The sequence below is a fragment of the Gastrolobium bilobum genome, unplaced genomic scaffold (genome assembly GCF_033153095.1).
Source record: "Gastrolobium bilobum isolate Gb01-03AN ecotype WA unplaced genomic scaffold, APGP_CSIRO_Gbil_v1 utg11002, whole genome shotgun sequence".
Lineage (NCBI taxonomy): Eukaryota > Viridiplantae > Streptophyta > Magnoliopsida > Fabales > Fabaceae > Gastrolobium > Gastrolobium bilobum.
The window spans coordinates 116,419-136,689 of record NW_026899111.1 but is presented as its reverse complement, the minus strand read 5'-3'; the positions used below and the strand labels follow the sequence as shown (position 1 = coordinate 136,689).

At 34.0% G+C, this 20,271-nt stretch overlaps 3 protein-coding genes across 3 annotated transcripts; all 3 read left to right on the top strand.

Annotated features, from left to right (window-relative positions):
* Positions 1 to 209: 209 nt before the first annotated feature.
* LOC133287310 (pectinesterase-like) lies at positions 210 to 4,236 on the top strand. Its single transcript, XM_061484883.1, has 2 exons — positions 210 to 1,269; positions 3,545 to 4,236. Exons 1-2 carry the CDS (start codon positions 210 to 212, stop codon positions 4,234 to 4,236), a joined length of 1,752 nt encoding a protein of 583 aa, XP_061340867.1.
* Positions 4,237 to 8,267: 4,031 nt separating this feature from the next.
* LOC133287327 (pectinesterase 3) lies at positions 8,268 to 11,003 on the top strand. Its single transcript, XM_061484900.1, has 2 exons — positions 8,268 to 9,443; positions 10,170 to 11,003. Exons 1-2 carry the CDS (start codon positions 8,357 to 8,359, stop codon positions 10,853 to 10,855), a joined length of 1,773 nt encoding a protein of 590 aa, XP_061340884.1. The 5' UTR covers positions 8,268 to 8,356; the 3' UTR covers positions 10,856 to 11,003.
* Positions 11,004 to 13,983: 2,980 nt separating this feature from the next.
* On the top strand, positions 13,984 to 19,960 carry LOC133287293 (alanine aminotransferase 2-like). The gene is made up of 15 exons (XM_061484863.1): positions 13,984 to 14,338; positions 15,248 to 15,298; positions 15,591 to 15,641; positions 16,314 to 16,379; positions 16,467 to 16,528; positions 16,896 to 16,974; positions 17,057 to 17,161; positions 17,274 to 17,384; positions 17,648 to 17,785; positions 17,892 to 17,966; positions 18,187 to 18,307; positions 18,416 to 18,570; positions 18,769 to 18,843; positions 19,059 to 19,262; positions 19,647 to 19,960. The coding sequence occupies exons 1-15, from the start codon at positions 14,105 to 14,107 to the stop codon at positions 19,761 to 19,763; spliced, it is 1,644 nt and encodes a 547-aa protein (XP_061340847.1). The 5' UTR covers positions 13,984 to 14,104; the 3' UTR covers positions 19,764 to 19,960.
* Positions 19,961 to 20,271: the final 311 nt, after the last annotated feature.

Genomic DNA, 20,271 nt, shown 5'->3' with positions numbered 1-20,271 from the left:
GAGTACCTTGTACATTTCTACACCCAAATTATTCACATGGGTCCAGTTCTTAATATTCTACCTTAATACTTTAATTAAAAAAAAACAAATTAATATCAATTAACAAGTAATTAATTAGCTAAATCCAACTATATAAGCACATTGTACTTCTCATTTCTTTCTGCACCTCACCTTTCCCTTCTTTCTCTATCTTTGTTCTCAAACCAACCATGACCAGCAGCAACCACAATTCCCTGTCCAAGAAGAAGAAGCTCTTCTTGTCTCTCTTCTCCACCCTTCTTCTAGTGGCAACCGTCGCCGCCATTGTCGTCGGAGTAAACTCACACAAGAAGAACTCCACCGGAGAAAACAATGCCTCCTCCCTCTCTCACCATTCTCACACCATAATCAAAAACGCTTGCAGCAGCACATTCTACCCTGAACTCTGTTTCTCAGCCATATCCTCTGAACCTGGCATCACAAACAAAGTAACAAACCACAAGGATGTTATAGAGTTATCCTTGAACATCACAACCAGAGCCGTTGAACACAACTACTTCACAGTGGAGAAGCTTCAAAACAAAAAGGGTCTAACAAAAAGGGAGAAAATCGCACTCCATGATTGCTTAGAAACCATTGATGAAACCCTCGAAGAGCTCAAGGAAGCCTTTGAGGATCTCAAACTTTACCCTCAAAAGAAATCACTTTACCAACATGCTGATGACCTCAAAACACTCATCAGTGCCGCCATAACAAACCAAGTTACTTGCTTGGATGGTTTCTCTCACGAGGGTGCTGATAAGACTGTGAGAAAAGCTCTTGAACAAGGACAGATACATGTTGAACACATGTGTAGCAATGCTTTGGCTATGACCAAGAACATGACTGATACTGACATAGCCAACTATGAACAGAACATGATTATGGATGGAAACAACAATAATAGGAAGCTGATGATGGATTTTAATGAGGGTGCAATTCAGTGGCCGGAGTGGATTTCTGCGGCGGATAGGAGGCTTTTGCAGGCGCCGGCGGTGACACCGGATGTGGTGGTGGCGGCTGACGGCAGCGGTGACTTTAAGACGGTGTCAGCTGCGGTGGATGCAGCTCCTTTGAAGAGTAGCAAGAGATTTGTTATAAGGATTAAAGCTGGGGTTTATAGAGAGAATGTTGATGTGCCAAAGAAGAAGATTAATATAATGTTCTTGGGTGATGGTAGAACTAACACTATCATCACTGGTAGCAGAAATGTTGTTGATGGCAGCACAACCTTCCACTCTGCCACTGTCGGTAAGTTCCTTAATTTTCCTTAATAATGTTGTTAATCACTGTTTTTTTGTTCAAATTAAGAAAAAAATAAGTAATAACTTAACCGGTGGTCTCTAGTTCAAGTCATGAAAATGTCGTTGGATTAAAACTTGATAGTTAGAACTTTGTTGTCCAAGTAGTACTAGTGAAGTAATCAATGTGTCCTTAGAAAATGGTTGTTTATTTTTTTTGTTTAGAAGAATTGCAACACTTAGTCACAGCAAAGGTTTGAGTTTAGGAAGAATTGAAAAGTTGTGAAGCTTTAAACCAAACCCAAAAAGGTTTTAGAGTAATGAATGGCTTTGAGGTAACTACTAACTTAAACAGGGTTGGTCCTATTCTAATTATGGTTAGACCAACGGGCAAAGGCAATGGCATGTGCTTGCCATTGTATAAACACTTTGATGATGCCTATAATTTCGGGATATTGAGGTCCCGGTTGCAAGACAACGGAAACAATAATTCTGGGCTAGATCATATTGTATTCCTAATTTTTCATCAAAATAATTTAGAAATATATTTCTTCAAATCGAAATACCATTTTCAACAAAATGATTATCAGCATGCACATGGGTTGTTCTGACTTCTGAGTATATAAGTATTGTTTTGGTCAACTGTTTGGTCTTTTTTGTAGTCCTGCTTTTCTGCTGTGGTAGTACGTTTAAAATGTTAAAATAATTTCCATGTCCAGCTCGTGAATGTTTGAGAAAATAAAATAAAACTGAAATACATTTTTATATAATATAAATAATTTAGAAAACGGATAAAATTTGTTGGTGTTTTTTAAGAAAAAAATTGACCTTTTAATTAAAAAATGTTTAAATTTTTGTATGTTATTTAAATAATTTTTTAAAAAAAATTAAGAGAAAAAAAAGTTTAGTGTTTTTATCAAAAGATAAAAAAAAAAAAAGTAGATTCCTTATGTAATAATTTTTTTTTTCAAATATATTTTTAATTGGATTGTATAAGTAGAAGATTTAGAAGTGTCGATTTTATTATTATTTTTTTACGAAAATTGTTATTATCTTTTGTAATATTTAATATATTTAAAAATAATAAATTTTTACACAAATTTAGCTTTCATATATAACTGTTTTCTCAATAAATTATTTATTTTGCGTAAAAGAATACAGAATTTTATGGAGATTCTTTTTCTTCATCTAAGAATGAAGAAGGGAGGTGGAATACAGCTAGACAATCTTCATTTAATTTTACTTTATATATATATTCCATTCTGGTTCTCTTGTCTTTTTCGGCATTTTGGCTCTACTTTGGAATTTGAATGTTGAATTCTGAAGCCACGAACATTCCATGATGCTTCCTTCAAAATCAGGCACGGTTCTCTATACTACTACTAGTATAGCCATACATTATTGTATCTTTAGCAAACCTGTCATTATATCTTCTGTCTATATAAACGTCTTAGATTATATGTTAATCTCTCGTTCTTTCAACATAACCAAAACACAACTAATCTTATCTCGTACTTTAACTTGTGCATACAGCATATCTCACTTGTCCTCTTGTATGGCTTTGTTCTATTATGTCAAATCTTGACCTAATAATAAAACACTTCCCCTAGGGAAAGTGTATTTGATGACCATTCAGGACATGCTTCTACCTTGTGAGCTGTAATTGTGCATAAACCCATATGACACTATCCTCTCAATTTACCCCAACATGAGTCTATTGATGAGTCATTTCAGTTTCATGCTTGTACTTGCACAAGTTGCCACCGAATTTGTCTTTCATTTTAATATCTAAACACTTGGACCACTTAATTGCTTTATATCCAATCAACCATACTAGTTCTTTTTATGGTACGTACACTCATTCTTATATGAAATGTTTCTAGTAAAGAAAAATGATACTCTTGATCTAGAGATTTTACACTAAAAAAGTATCAATAAAAAGAAAATGAAATAAATTTATAAGAGGAAAATAGACTATTATTGTGTTTTACTTTTTCTAATAGATCAAAAGTGTCACCCTTCAAAATGACTTTTGTTAGAATGAGTATGAGCAACTTTACCTCATACACAACTCAAAGGCACTAACGAATGACTACAATATTCATGATTGCTTTTTTTATTTTTGTCCCTTGTTTGATGCCTTTTGTTTGTGTAGTCAATTTTCTACATTCCAAATATAAATGTGAACCAAACTAAAGCGTTTTCATCTACTTTCTAAATATACATGTGAAACCAAACTAAAGCATTTTTTCAATTTTTTTTTTTTTTTCATAATGTGGTTGCAGCCGTTGTGGGTGGACAATTTTTGGCCCGAGACATAGCCTTTCAAAACACAGCAGGGCCCTCAAAGCACCAAGCAGTGGCTCTAAGAGTTGGTGGTGACCTTTCAGCCTTCTACAACTGTGACATCTTAGCATACCAAGATACCCTTTATGTACACAACAATCGCCAATTCTTTGTGAACTGTCTCATATCAGGGACAGTGGATTTTATCTTTGGTAACTCAGCTGTTGTGTTACAAAACTGTGACATTCACGCTAGGCTTCCTAATTCAGGCCAAAAGAACATGGTCACTGCACAAGGGAGGGTTGATCCTAACCAAAACACTGGCATTGTTATCCACAAGTGTAGAATTGGTGCCACTAAGGATTTGGAACCTGTGAAGAAGAGTTTCCCTACATATCTTGGTAGGCCATGGAAAGAGTACTCTAGGACTGTGATTATGCAAACAACAATTAGTGATGTGATTGACCCAATTGGGTGGCATGAGTGGAATGGTGACTTTGCTTTGAACACTTTGGTTTATAGGGAATATCAAAACAATGGGCCAGGATCTGGAACTTCTAAGAGGGTTGCATGGAAAGGGTTTAAGGTTATTACTAATGCTGCTGAGGCCCACGCTTTTACTCCTGGAAGTTTCATTGCGGGCTCTACCTGGTTGGGCTCTACTGGGTTTCCTTTCTCTCTTGGGTTGTAAAATTGTGTTAGAATTTGAATCATGTTTTTTTTTAAAAAAAATATTTAAATATCATCTATTAAGTGCTAGAGAGAAATAAGAAATATTATTGATAATGAGCCTTAAACATTAAGTCTAGCAAGAACCTTAATGCCATCTGAGTAAACTCCAATTGGATTAGAAGAAAAAAAATGCTTGTTTGAGCTACCCAGACCTTGGGTTTGTTGACCCACACCCGAAACCGCTTGTATATTTTTTGATTGTAAGAAAAAGAAGGATTGGGCCGTTTACTCAGCCTCTTAGGTCCTAACCTGCTGGCAGAAGTCAGATCTGGGTACCCCATGGGTCGACCCGCTCTTTTTTTTTTTTGAGGGAACAAAGCAGTTTGGAAGTTAAAGTGTTTTTTTTTTTATACTGCTTAAAAGATGCTCATCTGTTAATCCAATGTAATGTAATATGGTTTCTCAATAACACATGCAATTAAAGTTACACTTTTGCTATGGTTTCCCATAAGAAACAAATAATGCATAAATATTTTTTTATCTATTTTATTTTTTACTTTTGCAAGTGCATAAAGTCCTTTTATTTTACACTAAGTCACAAATGTACACGAATTACAAATGTTCTTCTATTTCACAGTCAATTTCTCTCTTTTATTTTTTTTTTTTCTCAAAAAGAAAACATGAAGGAGGAATGATCTGAGATTACCATATGAGATCATAACAGGGAACGAAGAAGTTGGAATTTATCAAAATATTTTTGAAGCGTATTATTGAATCAGCCTTTATATTTAATCAGTATATGCATATCTATATATATTAAATTCGATTGAAAAAAAATTGAAAGAAATGATACGGAAAATTTTAATATGATCTGGACCATATTAAAAATTTTGTGTTCTCTCTCACATTACTTTCTCATTTTAACTCTATTTTTGTATCTATTTTTTCGTTTTACCCCTATTTAACTAAAGAAGTAAATGCTCAAGGACCACATAATTAACGCTCAAACGATACATTTAATAGTTGCAGCCTTAATTGACAGCTCACTCATTCACCTCCAACTGGGCCTTGAGTAACGGCCATCTCTTTGTGTGACTTGCAAGAGTATTTTACTATTTAAAAATTAACTTCATAAAGACATTTTAAAAATTAGGATGAATTATTCTGTCTATTTTTAATTTGCTTATCTTTGTTTACCCATCTTTATACTGGTAGATTATAATCTCATCCAACGATGAAGATTTATAGAATAAAATTAAGAATAAACAGAATAATCTATTCTTTAAAAATTATATAACAAAAATAGTATTTTGGCCCTGACCCAGTGAGTTAGGATTGAATGGATAAGCTGGTCCATGTTGATGACTTTAATAGGTAAAAAATTGCAATTTGTTGTCAACATCTGAAAGAAAGAAATTACTTTAAGAAAAGAGAGAGAGAAAGAAACTACAATAACCAAGGGTTGACAAGTGGATTTGGGACACCAAGAAAGAATAGCATGTGCATTCGCGCGATTTCCGGATAGGTGATTAATGATTAATTTCCACGCAGCATGCAATTCTGACGTTGACCTATCCGATAAATTCGTTTAAATTTTTTTAATGATGGTTTCAAATTAACTTTATAAATTAATTTAGATTATTTATGTTCCGGTCGATAAATTATATCTATCTCGTATAAGAAAAACCAAAATCATTTATACAAAAATACGTAAACAAATGAATAAAATATGTATCTATGCAGTTTAACATTCAACTTTTTTATAGTGGTTTGATAGTTTTACACTTTTACTAAAACATGCGGCACTTTTAACATTCACTATGAATTATGAAATGAAGCATCACGTTACGAAACCGCGGCTCCTTCTGCTGTCAGCCATTACCAAACCGTGTATAAAATCTAAAAATTCATAACTTCTATTAAGGTGCCAGGATAGTTTAGTATTTTAGTGATATTTTAAAATATTTTTAGTCTTATACATAAGAATCTCTTTTATTGTATAATTTTTTTTTAATCTACTCAGACAATTTATTTTTCGAATTAACACGATTCGAGCACTATCAAACTTTATATAGGAGTCGACTCTTCCAGGACTATTTTTTTTCCATTATCAAGACTCAAACTTGATATATTTAATTAAGTGACACAAACTCCTTACCACTTATACAAATTAACCAATCAATGAAACTAATGTTTGTCTTTATTTCTCTTTTCCATAATTCTAACAACTTCAACACACTTAGGGTGACTAAATATTATGGGTATTACTTCTCTTGTGTAACATAACATAAATCTTATTTGCAGCTGATCCGAAAAGAATGAGACCCACCGTTTAAAAAAAAAAAAATTGACACATTTTTTCATGTATCTGTAACATAAGATTGCTTTCTCCCTGCGCAGAAAAAATGATTTCCCAAATAATATTTATGAAAATAAATTACTGGTAAAGAGATAACTTTTTTAACCACTTAGATTAAGAATTTCATAATAATTAATTAAAAAAAAATATTTTTATGAACACCCAATTCCACTAATTAGCATATCAAACCATAAATAAAAGAAGATAAGGAAGAAAAAAATTAATAATTAAAATAAATGATTAAAAATAAACAATCTGAATATAAAAAGGAGATAAAAAAGAATTTAAAAAAGTGGAGAAATTGACACCTCGTATATTTGAAAGCCAAATTGTGGAAACTCCTTCCAGTTTTCCTTTAAAAATTTAGGAAAAGTATTTGTTATATTATATTTTCTACCCAAAATTAGGAGAGAGAGAAACAGAGAATGTAAAAATTACTAAATATACATCAAAATATGATTATTTTAATTAAAATAATACAAAATTATGTTGATAAATATTTTTTCGTAAAAATATATACTATAATAGCGCAGTCTCAATATTTAATATTAAACGTGAGTGTTATAAGCTTTATCTATGTTTTCATACAGGAGAAAAAAGGGGAAGAAGCCAAACTTTTCGTACGTGAGATTTAAAAATCGGCAAAATTTTCAGCCTTTTTCTTTTTCAATGAGAGTTAAGAAAGCTTCTTCTTTTTTATTCTCTATCTCTCCTTCTGATTAATTTTTTTTGTTTATTTTCTTTTAATCATTTATCGTGCTATGCTGACATTGTCATATCCACCACCTCTCTAAAAAACAATAAACAAAAACAAAGATTTTTTTAAAAATAAAAATAAGTATTTATATAGTTTAACAATCAACTGTTTTTAATAGCTTGATAGTTTGACAAAAGCATGCAGCATTCTTGAAATAAGAAGTCTTTTTCTCCACATAATTCACGGATCATAAAACAGCTCAGCTTCACTGTTAAATGAATCATTACATTAACTAAACCGCGGCCCCGTATTCTGTCAGCCATTCCCAAACCGTGTATAAAATCTAAAAAATAAATCACTTAACACACTTAGTTTGGCTAAATCATATTTATCAAAGTAAATATGAAACCGACCTCGAATACGATTCTCTTCCGAAAAAAATATCTATAACTCATAAAAAAAAAATACGTGAACTAAAACGAAGAGATAAACAACAACCCCTCTATGTAAATATGTAATCAAATACTTGGTTTAATTTTAAAAATCAAAATCAACTTTGTCCAATACGTGTTTGGTTTTTGTTTGTTAAGATAATAAAACGTGTATCAGTCTGTAAAACTTTTTAAAGGAAGATGGATTTTATGCAATCAATTCGCGAAACACCATGATGGTAACTTCTCGAGTGATTATTATGCATAAAAATGAATTTGTTCTTAGATACCCATTACTACTACTGAATCTTAACAAAGAAGCATAGCAGAAAGGACAACACTCCATATTCTTATCCCAAAACTTTAATAAAAAAAAAGGAATTTTTTTTTTTTTACTTCTCCATGAGAAATGAAAAATGCTTACCTACTTTAATTATATTTTATTAAAGTAAAAAAATAGTTATATCCCACGTAACTTTAAGTGTTGCACATTGAACAATACTAGATATACACTTTTTCCCTCGCAAGAATTTATCTTTCCATTCTCTTATAAAAGCACCCAAAGTTGTAAAAGATCAACAAACAAAACCAAACCTTAAAACAGTGCACACTTTGAAGTTGGAAACAGAGGCATATTACAAAGAGCAAAAATATGGATTCTATCAAGTCCTTCAAGGGGTACGGCAAAGTAGATGAGCTCGAGCAGAAAGCCTTTCAGAAGAAGACACGTAAGCGTGTGATAATCGTGATCGTCTCGTCCATCGTTCTCATAGCGTTGATTATCGCCGCGGTTGCAGGGGTCGTCATATACAAGCGCAACACCTCATCATCCTCAGCCGACTCGGTTCCCCAACCCGATTTGAACCCGGCCGCGTCACTCAAAGCTGTTTGCGAGGTGACTCAGTACCCTAACTCGTGCTTCGCCGCAATCTCCGCCGTCGCGAACTCCAACACCACCGATCCCGAGCTACTCTTCAAGCTCTCCCTACGCGTCGCCATTGACGAACTTTCCAAGCTCTCGAGCTTCCCTTCGAAGCTCCGCGCCATTGCGAACAACGACACGCGCCTCCAGAAGGCCATCGACGTTTGCTCCACCGTCATCGGCGACGCGCTGGACCGGCTCAACGATTCGATCTCCTCGCTAGACGTCGCCGGAGGCGGCGGCGCCGGGAAAATTCTCTCGACGGCGAAGATCAGCGACTACGAGACCTGGCTCAGCGCCGCGATCACGGACCAGGACACGTGCCTGGACGCTCTCGGCGAGGTGAACTCCACCGCCGCGCGCGGCGTTCTACGGGAAATGGGAACCGCCATGAAGAACTCCACCGAGTTCTCGAGTAACAGCTTGGCCATCGTCACGAGGATCCTAGGGCTTCTCTCGAAGTTGAACGCGCCGATCCACAACCGGAGGCTGCTAGGAGCGTTCCCGGAGTGGGTGAGCGCGGCGGATAGGAGGCTGTTGGCGGAGGAGGGAAACGATACTACGACGCCGGACGCGGTGGTGGCGAAGGACGGCAGCGGACAGTACAAGACGATTGCGGAGGCGGTGAAGGCGGTGAAGAAGAAGAGCGATAAGAGATTCGTGGTGTACGTGAAGGAAGGGGTTTACGTGGAAAACATCGATTTGGATAAGGATACGTGGAATGTGATGATCTACGGTGACGGCAAGACCAAAACCGTCGTCCAGGGTGGCCGGAACTTCATCGACGGCACTCCCACTTTTGAAACTGCCACTTTCGGTAATCCAAAACCCTAAACTAATGTTAATAATGTTATAATGGTATTTGAAAATTGGTTATTATCCGTTTAATACTCTGCAATGAATTTACTTCCATGTGCATGATGTCATTTATCGAAGATATTTTTTTAAATAGTTTAAAATCTATTGGATGATTTAATTAATGGATTTGTCAAAATTTCATTTATTTGATTGCATTTAATTATAAAGAGTTTGAATTTTTTTAAATTAAAATTTAAAAATTGATTTATATACAAGTCATTTAAATAATAATAAATTGAACAAGAGGATATATAGCTCTTCAATTTTTTTTTTATTTTTTTTTTGTGTCATTAGTTGTTTAAAGTGCATGATAGGTTCATAGAAGCTAAGTTTTGGGGTTCTACAATTTAGGATTCAAATTGCTTGTTATATTGTCATGGAAAATACAAGTTTGATGAAAAAGCATGTGGCATGTGCTTTAGTGGGAAATATCTTGTGTGTCTGGCGAGACACATGGTTTCAATTTTTCATCATGTGAACCTGATCTGCTCTTTAGGTCTCACAAAATTGGTTGCCTACGCCCTCTTTCATATTTTCTGACCCACCAAAAATCATGTTGTTTTATGAGTAGGAGGATATTGATAGGACATGTTCCCTTTATTGCAGACTATGACATATGATACAACAGTTCAATATTGAATTCTTAAGATATTGATATTAAGGGGAAGCATGTTATTTTTTGCAGCTGTTAAAGGAAAGGGATTCATTGCCAAAGACATCGGATTCGTTAACACTGCAGGTGCAGCTAAACACCAAGCTGTGGCTTTAAGATCTGGCTCGGATCGTTCTGTGTTCTACAGGTGCTCATTTGATGGGTTTCAGGATACTCTCTATGCACATTCTAACCGCCAATTCTACCGTGAGTGTGACATTACAGGTACCATTGACTTCATATTTGGAAATGCTGCTGTTGTGTTCCAAAGTTGCAAAATCATGCCTAGGCAGCCTCTATTAAACCAGTTCAACACAATCACAGCTCAGGGCAAGAAGGATCCTAACCAAAACACTGGAATTATAATCCAGAAATCTAGCATCACTACCTTAGAGAATGACAATCTCACAGCTGACACATACCTTGGTAGGCCTTGGAAAGATTACTCCACTACTGTTATCATGCAATCTGATATTGGGTCATTCTTGAAACCTGTTGGGTGGGTGAGTTGGGTTACCAATGTGGAACCTGCAAATACCATCTTGTATGCTGAATACCAGAACTCTGGGTCAGGAGCAGACGTGACCCAGAGGGTCAAATGGGCTGGTTATAAGCCCACTCTCACGGACTCTGAGGCAGGGAAGTTTACTGTGGAGTCCTTTATCCAGGGCCCTGAATGGTTGCCAGATGCTGCTGTGAAGTTTGAATCTTCCTTGTGATTTTAATATGGGCCTCATAGAGATTACTAGATTAGCATCAACTGCTAATCATATTTTTCTTGTATTAGCACACTCTTGTAACTTGTATTGTATAACACGTATTTTTTTTGACCTCATTTTGAATGGTTTGTAAAATTCTTCCGGTTAATGTCAGTTTGAAAAGATATTTCAAATTTTCAAATGCAAGCTAAACATATTGAGTTATTGACTACCAAGGGAAAGCTACTGTCTGAATTTGCTGCCATATACACAAATAATCTTATGTTAAATATTTTATTCAACAATCAACTTGGGTAAAATAAATGAATTTTTAACATGACTCAAAACAATCAACTTGGGTAAAATAAATGAATTTTTAACATGACTCAAAGACGCATGGACAAATTAGGGAGTTAATTTTAAAGGGGTTTGCATTCATCATTTAACATGACAAAATTTTTTTTTCTACACACACAATATTTTGTGGGGTCTGCACTTTTTGAAGCAAAAAAAAACAAAACTAAGACATGCAAAACAAATCTCTATAACATTACACAATCACTTCTCCAACAACATAACTCTTATAAAACCCAATTTTAAATACTAATAAATACCTAACATTATCTCTACCTCAATTATATCTTCCTTCTTTAAATTATGCTAAATATAATATTTTAGGAATGAATATATATTTTTTGATATATCCATCAATTCATTTACTATTAAAGCTCAAGCTCGAAATTTTTGACAAAGGGAAATAAATTATTTACCCACAAACCTAAATCTTAAAGGGAAATAAATTATTTACCCACAAACCTAAATCTTAACACTAATTAAAAAAAATACTCGAGAAATAAAGAAAAGAAAAAGGATAGAAAGGAAAGGGGTTTATTGGTTCAATGAGTAAACATATTACACATATATTATAGGGTTTTATGCTTCTCATGTAACACAAGAAGAGAATTTTTGTTACACACCATTCGATTTCCGTATTGATATGAATCTCATACATAATTTTTTTTTTTTTAACATTTGGGTCATATATAAATTTTATCTTTACAGGATAAGGAAGCTTATATCAAGTATAAAACCTTGTATTATATATAGTCTTGCGCATTATGTTGATGTACTTCAGATTGGTTGGTTGATTCTTTAGATTTCTTTTTGATTGTTGCAAGTTGTAATATTTGAAGTCTTCTTTTCATGCTTGTTTGTTATCATCAAAATTCTTATATCTTTATATTCTTCATTAGAGCGCATTGGTTCCACACTTCCTCTACCATCGATGGATTACAGTATGTGAGCAATGGATGTTGATTGACTTGATTAATAAAGGGAATTGACACACAATATCAGAAAAATGGGCAAATAATTAATTATGAAGAGAAAGGGAGAAAAATAATGCAATGTTAACCATACAAGGAAATACTTTAGAGAAAGTTGACAAAATTTTTATTGATGTAGGTCTATATTTTATGGAACTTACCAATATTGAGGTATGACATATACGAAAATGTTTGCAGTTGGGTAGTGAACACAATAAGTAATAAAGCACAATGGAGATGCTATCATTACAATAAAAGAAAACATGATAGCAAAATAATGATAAACAAGTCATGAGATATGATTATGCTCTGATAACATGTTAAGCAACCAATTCTCTCAAAACTTTAAATTATTTAGTGAAGACAATTGAATGATTTTATATTTTTATATTATATTTCTAATATGTTTCCCACATAAGAACTCATTAGTTAGAAGGGTAGACAATGCATAAAATCGAATATTCGTGTTAAGAAATTTAACAATATTTATTAGGAGAATGGAGAGACAATGATCAAATTCTGAACTATTTAGTCAGAGGCTCATGTTAAAGTTATAAAAGGTTAGGTTATTGACGGAGGAAGGAGATGGATAATAGAAATAAAAATATTATAAACTGATATAATGAGATGCATAAAAAGATAAAGCAATAATTCCTATTCAGTATAAATAGGAAATCATTAAGTATGAAAATAAATCATTATACAAATTTGGGTATCTATACACATAATTAACCCTAATTCTAATTGATACAAAAAATGACTAATTGATATCAATCTAAATAAATATCTAACATTATTCTACCTCAATTATATTCTCCTTCCTTAAATTATGCTATATATAATATTTTAGGAATGAATATATTATTTTTATTCGAGATCAAAGTCATCAAACTCGAAATTTCTTTCTCAGGGAAATAAATTATTTACCCACAAATCCAGTGGCGGACCCAGGAAAAAAAGTTTATGTTCGCACATTAAGTGGCCGGGGTTCGGGGGCAGCGCTCCTGAGATTTTTTTTGATATAATTTTCACGTGGAGGAATTGACTTATTCAATGTAGGAAAAACATATAGGATAAATAGCAATTCTAGACAAATAGAAATATAAATTAGTAAAAAATGATGTATAAATTAAGGGAAAAGTATGTGTCATTTTAAAGGATATAAAATTGTATCATTTTAAGTGAGAGAAAGAGATAGATCAAGGAGGAGAAAGTGGACAAAAAAAATGTGAGTTCCACCTTTTTGTGAGAGTGAAATGACACAAATTCACAAATTGTGTCATTTAAATGGACAAACACTTTTTCCATAAATTAAATGTTACTAGTGAAGCAAGTATGACAGTGAAGCTATGTCCAATGATTGTTGAGTTGAGCAATTGAAGTGTGCAAACTCAGAAAATCAAGTCATCCTATCTCTTCAGTTACTACATGAAAAATAGTATTATGCTATTAAAGTTAGTGACATTTAATCTCAACACAAAAAGTATTTAACATCTGTATTGCAAAATTATCATTGACTAATATAGATATTGAACAAGAGACACGTAAGGACATATAACAAAAAAATAAAAACCTAAAATCTAAATTTCATGTCCGGACATGTGCCCCTATGTGGGTCGGCCGCTGCACAAATCTAAACCTAAATCTTAACAATCTTAAAAAAAATAAAAATAATCGAGAAATAAAGAAAAGAAAAAGGATAGAAAGGAAAGTGCTTTATTGGTTGGATGAGTAAACACAACACAGGTATTATATATAGTCTTGCACATAGACCGATGAAATTTCACTAACGGTTGGCGCCGCCTGCAAATTGATGTCGTGGACAAGGTGGTGTTGTTTCTAGATACACGCACGCGCTTGTGTCTTTCAACTTTGTGCCATCAAAATCACAACCTCATCTATTCTATTCTCTATCATCACATCTCAAACATATATAACCCATCCAATGCGGAAATCCGCTGCTCACAGATTCAGCCATCTTTTCAACCGTTCACTTGTTCTTCGTCATCTTCTTGACAATCAACATCAACATCACACCCCTTCTTCTTCTTCTTTTCTCTCTGCCTTCTCCCAATTATCCCCCTTTCGTCTCTTCTCTTCTATTACTCCTTCTTCTTCAATGGCTTCCTCTCCTTCTGATTCACCCTTCCCTGTAACCACCCATAACATCAACCCCAAGGTTTGTCTTGCCTTTATTTTCTCTTTCCAGTGCTACCCGGATTCTTATTATTTGTTTTTTAGTTTCTAGGTGTGCTAAAGTTGCAAGCTTTGAACTTTCTGATTGTTTTATTTTTCTGGGCATTGACTTGATGTTCCTGCCTACATATGGGGTTTGCTTTAGAGTCTGCTTTCTTAATTTCTACATGTATTTCCTTGAGATTGAATGTGTGATGAGTTTATTGGTCAAAGGGTCAACCTTTGATTAAATTATCTTTGTTTTTTTGGTTCACAAGGATTGTTCATTATTTTTATTGATCTGTGACTGTGGGTTTACTCTGATCTTTTTTATCTCCGTTGATCTCTGTCTAGTAGCGGGACTGATGTTGGACTAATAGCTCAAATCTCTCTAGTATTATACTCCACTCAGTATTTTTTGCTTTGTTATTGTGTTCAACACTAGGATGACTACAATAAATTAGCAAAAGAGATGAGTCTTATTAAGATTATACTTCCAATAGAGGCAGTTTTAACAAATAGTTGGATGATTTTTGTCTATTGAAGTAGATTCTTCTTTTTCAACAAATAGCTCATTTATCTCTAGTATTATACTCCATTCAGTAGTTTTTTGCTTTGTTATTGTGTTCAACACTGGGATCACTAAAATAAATTGCAGCAAAAGGGATGACTTGATGAGTCTTATTAGGATTATAGTTCCAATTGAGGCAAGTTTAACAAATAGTTGGATGGTTTTGTCTATTCAAGTAGATTCTTCTTATTAAAAAAACAAGTGTTTATTTATTTTATTCATAAATTATGATTGAAGGCCAGAATATTTGCCCCACTTTTTTTTTTTTTAGCCAAGTTGGTTTCGCTGTCACCAATTTTTATTCTTCAGTTGCTTATTTGAAACTGTCTTTTTCCTGTATAGGTTCTGAAGTGTGAGTATGCTGTTCGAGGAGAGGTTGTCACACTTGCCCAGGTACTGTGAATTGGTTGTACATGTTAGAATTAGGTCACTCATTGAAAAGTTATTCTTGTCTTGACACATTCCATGATAAAAACATTTTATCCTTTACATTGACAAATTAACCGTTAAACGACTGCTAAGTGCTCTTCTGACACTGAACTAAGGGCACTGCTTTTGCTGTAATATAGCTTGAAAAATGAAGTTGTCTTTGTTGTTTAAACTTTAAAGTTTGAAATGGATCTCTTCATAATTTTCTATAGGAAATTATTACAATATCTCTCCTTACAATTCTTTAATGCTGCAGAATTTGCAACAAGATTTACAGGCAAATCCAGGCTCTCATCCATTTGATGAGGTACTTTTCTTTTTCAACTTCATCTCTTCTGGAGTAGAACTCTCTTGGTTTTTGATTCTCAGGATTACTTCTCAAGGGCAACTTGGTGCTATAAAACTCCTGATATTATGGGGTCCATGGTGGCCTTTCCGACTGTTGCACCAGGGCTCCACTTCTATGATTAATTATTTATTTTTACCCTTAATTCTTTGGATCTAGTGCAATATTATATTATGATGGAAAGTAAATGGAATAACAGCAGTTGCATAAGTTGGGTATTAGTATTACAATTTCAATTTGGCTTTGGCATGCTGCTATTCCACATCTCTTTAGTTATAATATAGTTTGTCATTGTAAACGGGGAACCTTCGCAGGGGATTTGTTTGGAAAGCTGACCAATGAAATGAGCTAATTCTGCAGGATATATTTTTATCATTTTGGCTTAGGAAGTCACTTTTAGGATGACGAGAGAAATACTAGAGGCACTTTTTTTTTAAAATTTATTTTAAAATCTTTTCCCCTAAAGGTTGAGGGGTAAAGTCTATCTGTGATTTCTCCTGCACCTCCAAGATTGGATAAATGTGTTCGTATGTGACATACTGCACTTCTGTTTCGTGAAGATGTTTTTCTACTTTTGTTTTGTTTGTTATTTTTTTTTTTTTTTTGCCTCACTTCTCTTTTATCTGAAAATAGATCATTTACTGCAACATTGGAAATCCTCAGTCTCTTGGTCAGCAGCCAATAACTTTTTTCCGAGAGGTTAGTTTCTCCTAATTCTCTGTGGTGAATGAATCAAACTTGACACAAATTAAGCAATGCTTAGTATGATCATCTGATATTTGTCAGGTTCTTGCATTATGTGACTATCCTGCTATGTTGGACAAAAGCGAGACACAGGGTTTGTTCAGGTAAAAGATAAAATAAAACTAAGTTGCAGCATCTAGATAGCGAATCATAACAAATATATTAAAGCATGAATCATCTACCCATTGTAGCTAACACTAACAAATAAAGGTCTAGGAGCATTATCTTCAATTTGATTATAATGTATAGTTGACTTTCTACAAAACCTGTGAGTATAGAATTAAGACAAAAATTGAAGTTGACTGTATCGATGAATTTAAGATTTATGATCCCTTTTTGCAATAGTGCAACCTATCATCTGAAACAGAGTAAAATTTGCTTTTGTTACTTATATCTAAGTTGTAGATTTTAATATTCCTCTTCTTTATAATTATCTTTTTTCCTGTATGGTTTCCCTTTGACCTATTGCAGTGCTGATGCAATAGAGCGAGCTTGGCAGATTGTGGGTCAGATTCCTGGGAGAGCAACTGGTGCCTATAGTCATAGTCAGGTATTGATTGGGTTATCTAATTTGGTTTATATCTTTACTATACATGGGGTGGGCCGTGAAATTGTTCTTATTTCCATATCAGGGTGTTAAGGGCCTTCGTGATACAATAGCCGCTGGAATTGAAGAGCGCGATGGTTTTCCTGCCAATCCCAATGACATTTTCTTGACAGATGGGGCAAGCCCAGCAGTATGTTTCTAGTTGCTTTTGATATTTTCTTTTTTGGTTTTAAAGCTGTCATGGAGTTTGTTTCGTTTAAAATCTGAATAAGTTTTGAAGACTATCATTTCTCTATTTTCAGGTCCATATGATGATGCAATTACTCATAAGATCAGAGAATGATGGTATTCTGTGTCCCATCCCTCAGTATCCTCTGTACTCAGCTTCGATTACCCTCCATGGTGGCAGCCTAGTAATGTTTTCTCTATACAATCGCATGATGCATAGTTTAATTTGGATCACTATTTAGATGCATTGTAAAGATTTAGCAGGCTATGGTCCATCTATGACTATGACTAGACAAATCAGAAAAAATGGTCTACATATCTTGACATATTCATGTGCATGATTGGATAGCAATCACTTGAAACTTTGAAATATTGAATTTGTACTATCTTGTTATAATAGTTTGATATTGGTTGGAATATCAGTTTAACTTTGATTTTGTTTCTAAAGGTACCTTACTATCTAGATGAAGCAAGTGGTTGGGGATTGGAAATATCTGAAGTCAAGAAGCAGTTGGAGGATGCCAAGTCCAAGGGCATCAGTGTTAGGGCTTTAGTTGTTATAAACCCTGGCAATCCAACAGGGCAGGTGAGCTGCAAAGAACTGTGGTGTTAATATGGAGGATGCTTACTGCTTAGAATGTGAAGTTAGGTTGATTAATTTTAATAACATGGATTTTCTGTCATGCTTCCAGGTTCTTTCAGAGGAAAATCAGCGGGATATAGTAGAATTTTGCAAGCAAGAAGGTCTGGTTCTTTTGGCTGATGAGGTAACTGGACTGATTTTGAAAATCCTGGATATTCATTCAAATTGATTTTAAACCAGTTGAAGTTCATAAAACTTGGAAATGACAGTTATTGAATTGTATCTGAACTTTTTCTGATGTCAAAGCATATGCTTCAGTCTTACTATATACATGTCTGGAAGCGCTGTTTTATTGATGCTTATATGGCATAATACTATTCAAATGCATGAAATTCATTTTGTAGGTATATCAAGAAAATGTTTATGTTCCTGAAAAGAAATTTCACTCTTTTAAGAAGGTATCCCGGTCCATGGGATATGGCGAGAATGATATCTCCCTAGTATCTTTTCAATCAGTCTCCAAAGGTAAGTTGGTATAACAATAGATTTATAATAGCAAGAGAGAATCGACTTTTATGCCAGTATTTGATGCATGCTGATGGAAGATGTCTTTGTCTTTGTCTTTGGCTTCAGGCTATCATGGGGAGTGTGGGAAACGAGGAGGTTATATGGAGGTGACTGGGTTTTCTGCAGAAGTGAGGGAACAGATATATAAAGTGTCATCTGTCAATCTTTGTTCTAATATCTCCGGTCAAATTCTTGCAAGCTTGGTCATGAGTCCGCCTAAGGTTAACTCATTGCCTCTTAAAGTCAAATATTATTTCGGGTTTAATGCATCAGTTTTTAGTATAGAAAGAACATTAAACATTATACTGTGAAGGATACGGGGTTGGTATGAAAAATCACCATTTCAATCATTCCGTTACTAGTTTAATATTAATTTCCCTTCACACTTAACGTTCAGTGAATTCAATGGATATCTGCAGGTTGGAGATGAGTCATATGAGTCATACATGGCTGAGAGGGACAGTATTTTATCCTCCCTTGCTAGGCGTGCAAAGGTTAGTTACCTGTAAAAGAAAATTGAGATAGTAAAGACAACCAAGAACAATTTTTCTGTTTCAGGAGCAGTAATTTATTCTCCTACACTATAAGATCACCTGTATCTACTAAAATATTTACAATTTTTATTATCCCATTGACGCATTCCCACTATGACTAAAATATTTTACCAGTTTTGTTGCATAACTTTTTTTTCTTGATTTGTTGCGGACAGACACTGGAAGAAGCACTTAACAATTTAGAGGGTGTAACATGTAACAAAGCAGAAGGGGCAATGTATCTGTTTCCCCGTATTCGCTTGTCTGAAAAGGCTATCAAAGCTGCAGAGGCTGCAAATTCAGCACCTGATGCCTTCTATTGTAAACGCCTGCTTAATGCCACTGGGGTAGTTGTTGTTCCTGGTTCTGGTTTTGGACAGGTTAGCTTATATTCTGATATATTGCAAATGCCTTATCTCCTTAATTTTACATCTGATATAATTTATTTACTGATTGGCCAACAAAAGAGGATGAGTTTAGAGTAGCGATAACATTCTTCTTGTGACCGGAAGGTCACGAGTGAGTCTAGAAAATAGTTTTTTTGTAAAAAATACAAGAGTTAGGCTATGTACAATCGACCCTCACCTTTACTTTCACAAGTTGGGGAGCCTTGTGTATCGGGATTTGTCTCTTTTTATTGGCCAACAAAATTGATGATTGGTTCTAACTAAGTTGCATTTTAACTAAATAAAAGTGTTCAGTAATATAAACTAAGTATTTAGTAATATAAACTGATTGTATTATTAAATTGTTGTGTCTTGCAGGTTCCTGGAACTTGGCATTTTAGGTGCACCATATTGCCTCAAGAAGATAAGATTCCGGCCATTGTCACCCGCTTGACAGATTTCCATAAAAAATTCATGGATGAGTTTCGTGGTTGAGGACTCTTGCTTGAATTTTTTTTTTTTTTTTTCAAAACCCAACTGATATTTTACATTGATGGATTTTGTGCTTGAAGAAACTAGTCCCTCATTATTTACTGACTGAATAAATGTGTTAGTTCAACTTATAATTGCATTTTGAATATCCAAGACGTGAATGGAGATATGGTTTTCTCCATTCTTTTCCTTCATTGTGATATGCCATGTATATTTTTTTTTATTGTTGTTTTTTAATTCAAGCAAAACATTTTTTTTGACTAAATAAAGATTCACTATCAAGATATAAATAATTCACATACAAATTATTATTATTTGTTTTCTTGTTATTAAGTTTTTTCTTGAAAGATATATAAATTTTTGTACTAATTTAAAATTTTATATTTAATTTATTATATAATATTAAAATATATATTTATTTATTTTTTGGTAAAAATATTAAAATATATATTTAACTATCAATCAGTTTACAGACGTAACGACTCCTACAAAGATTATTACATGCTTTATA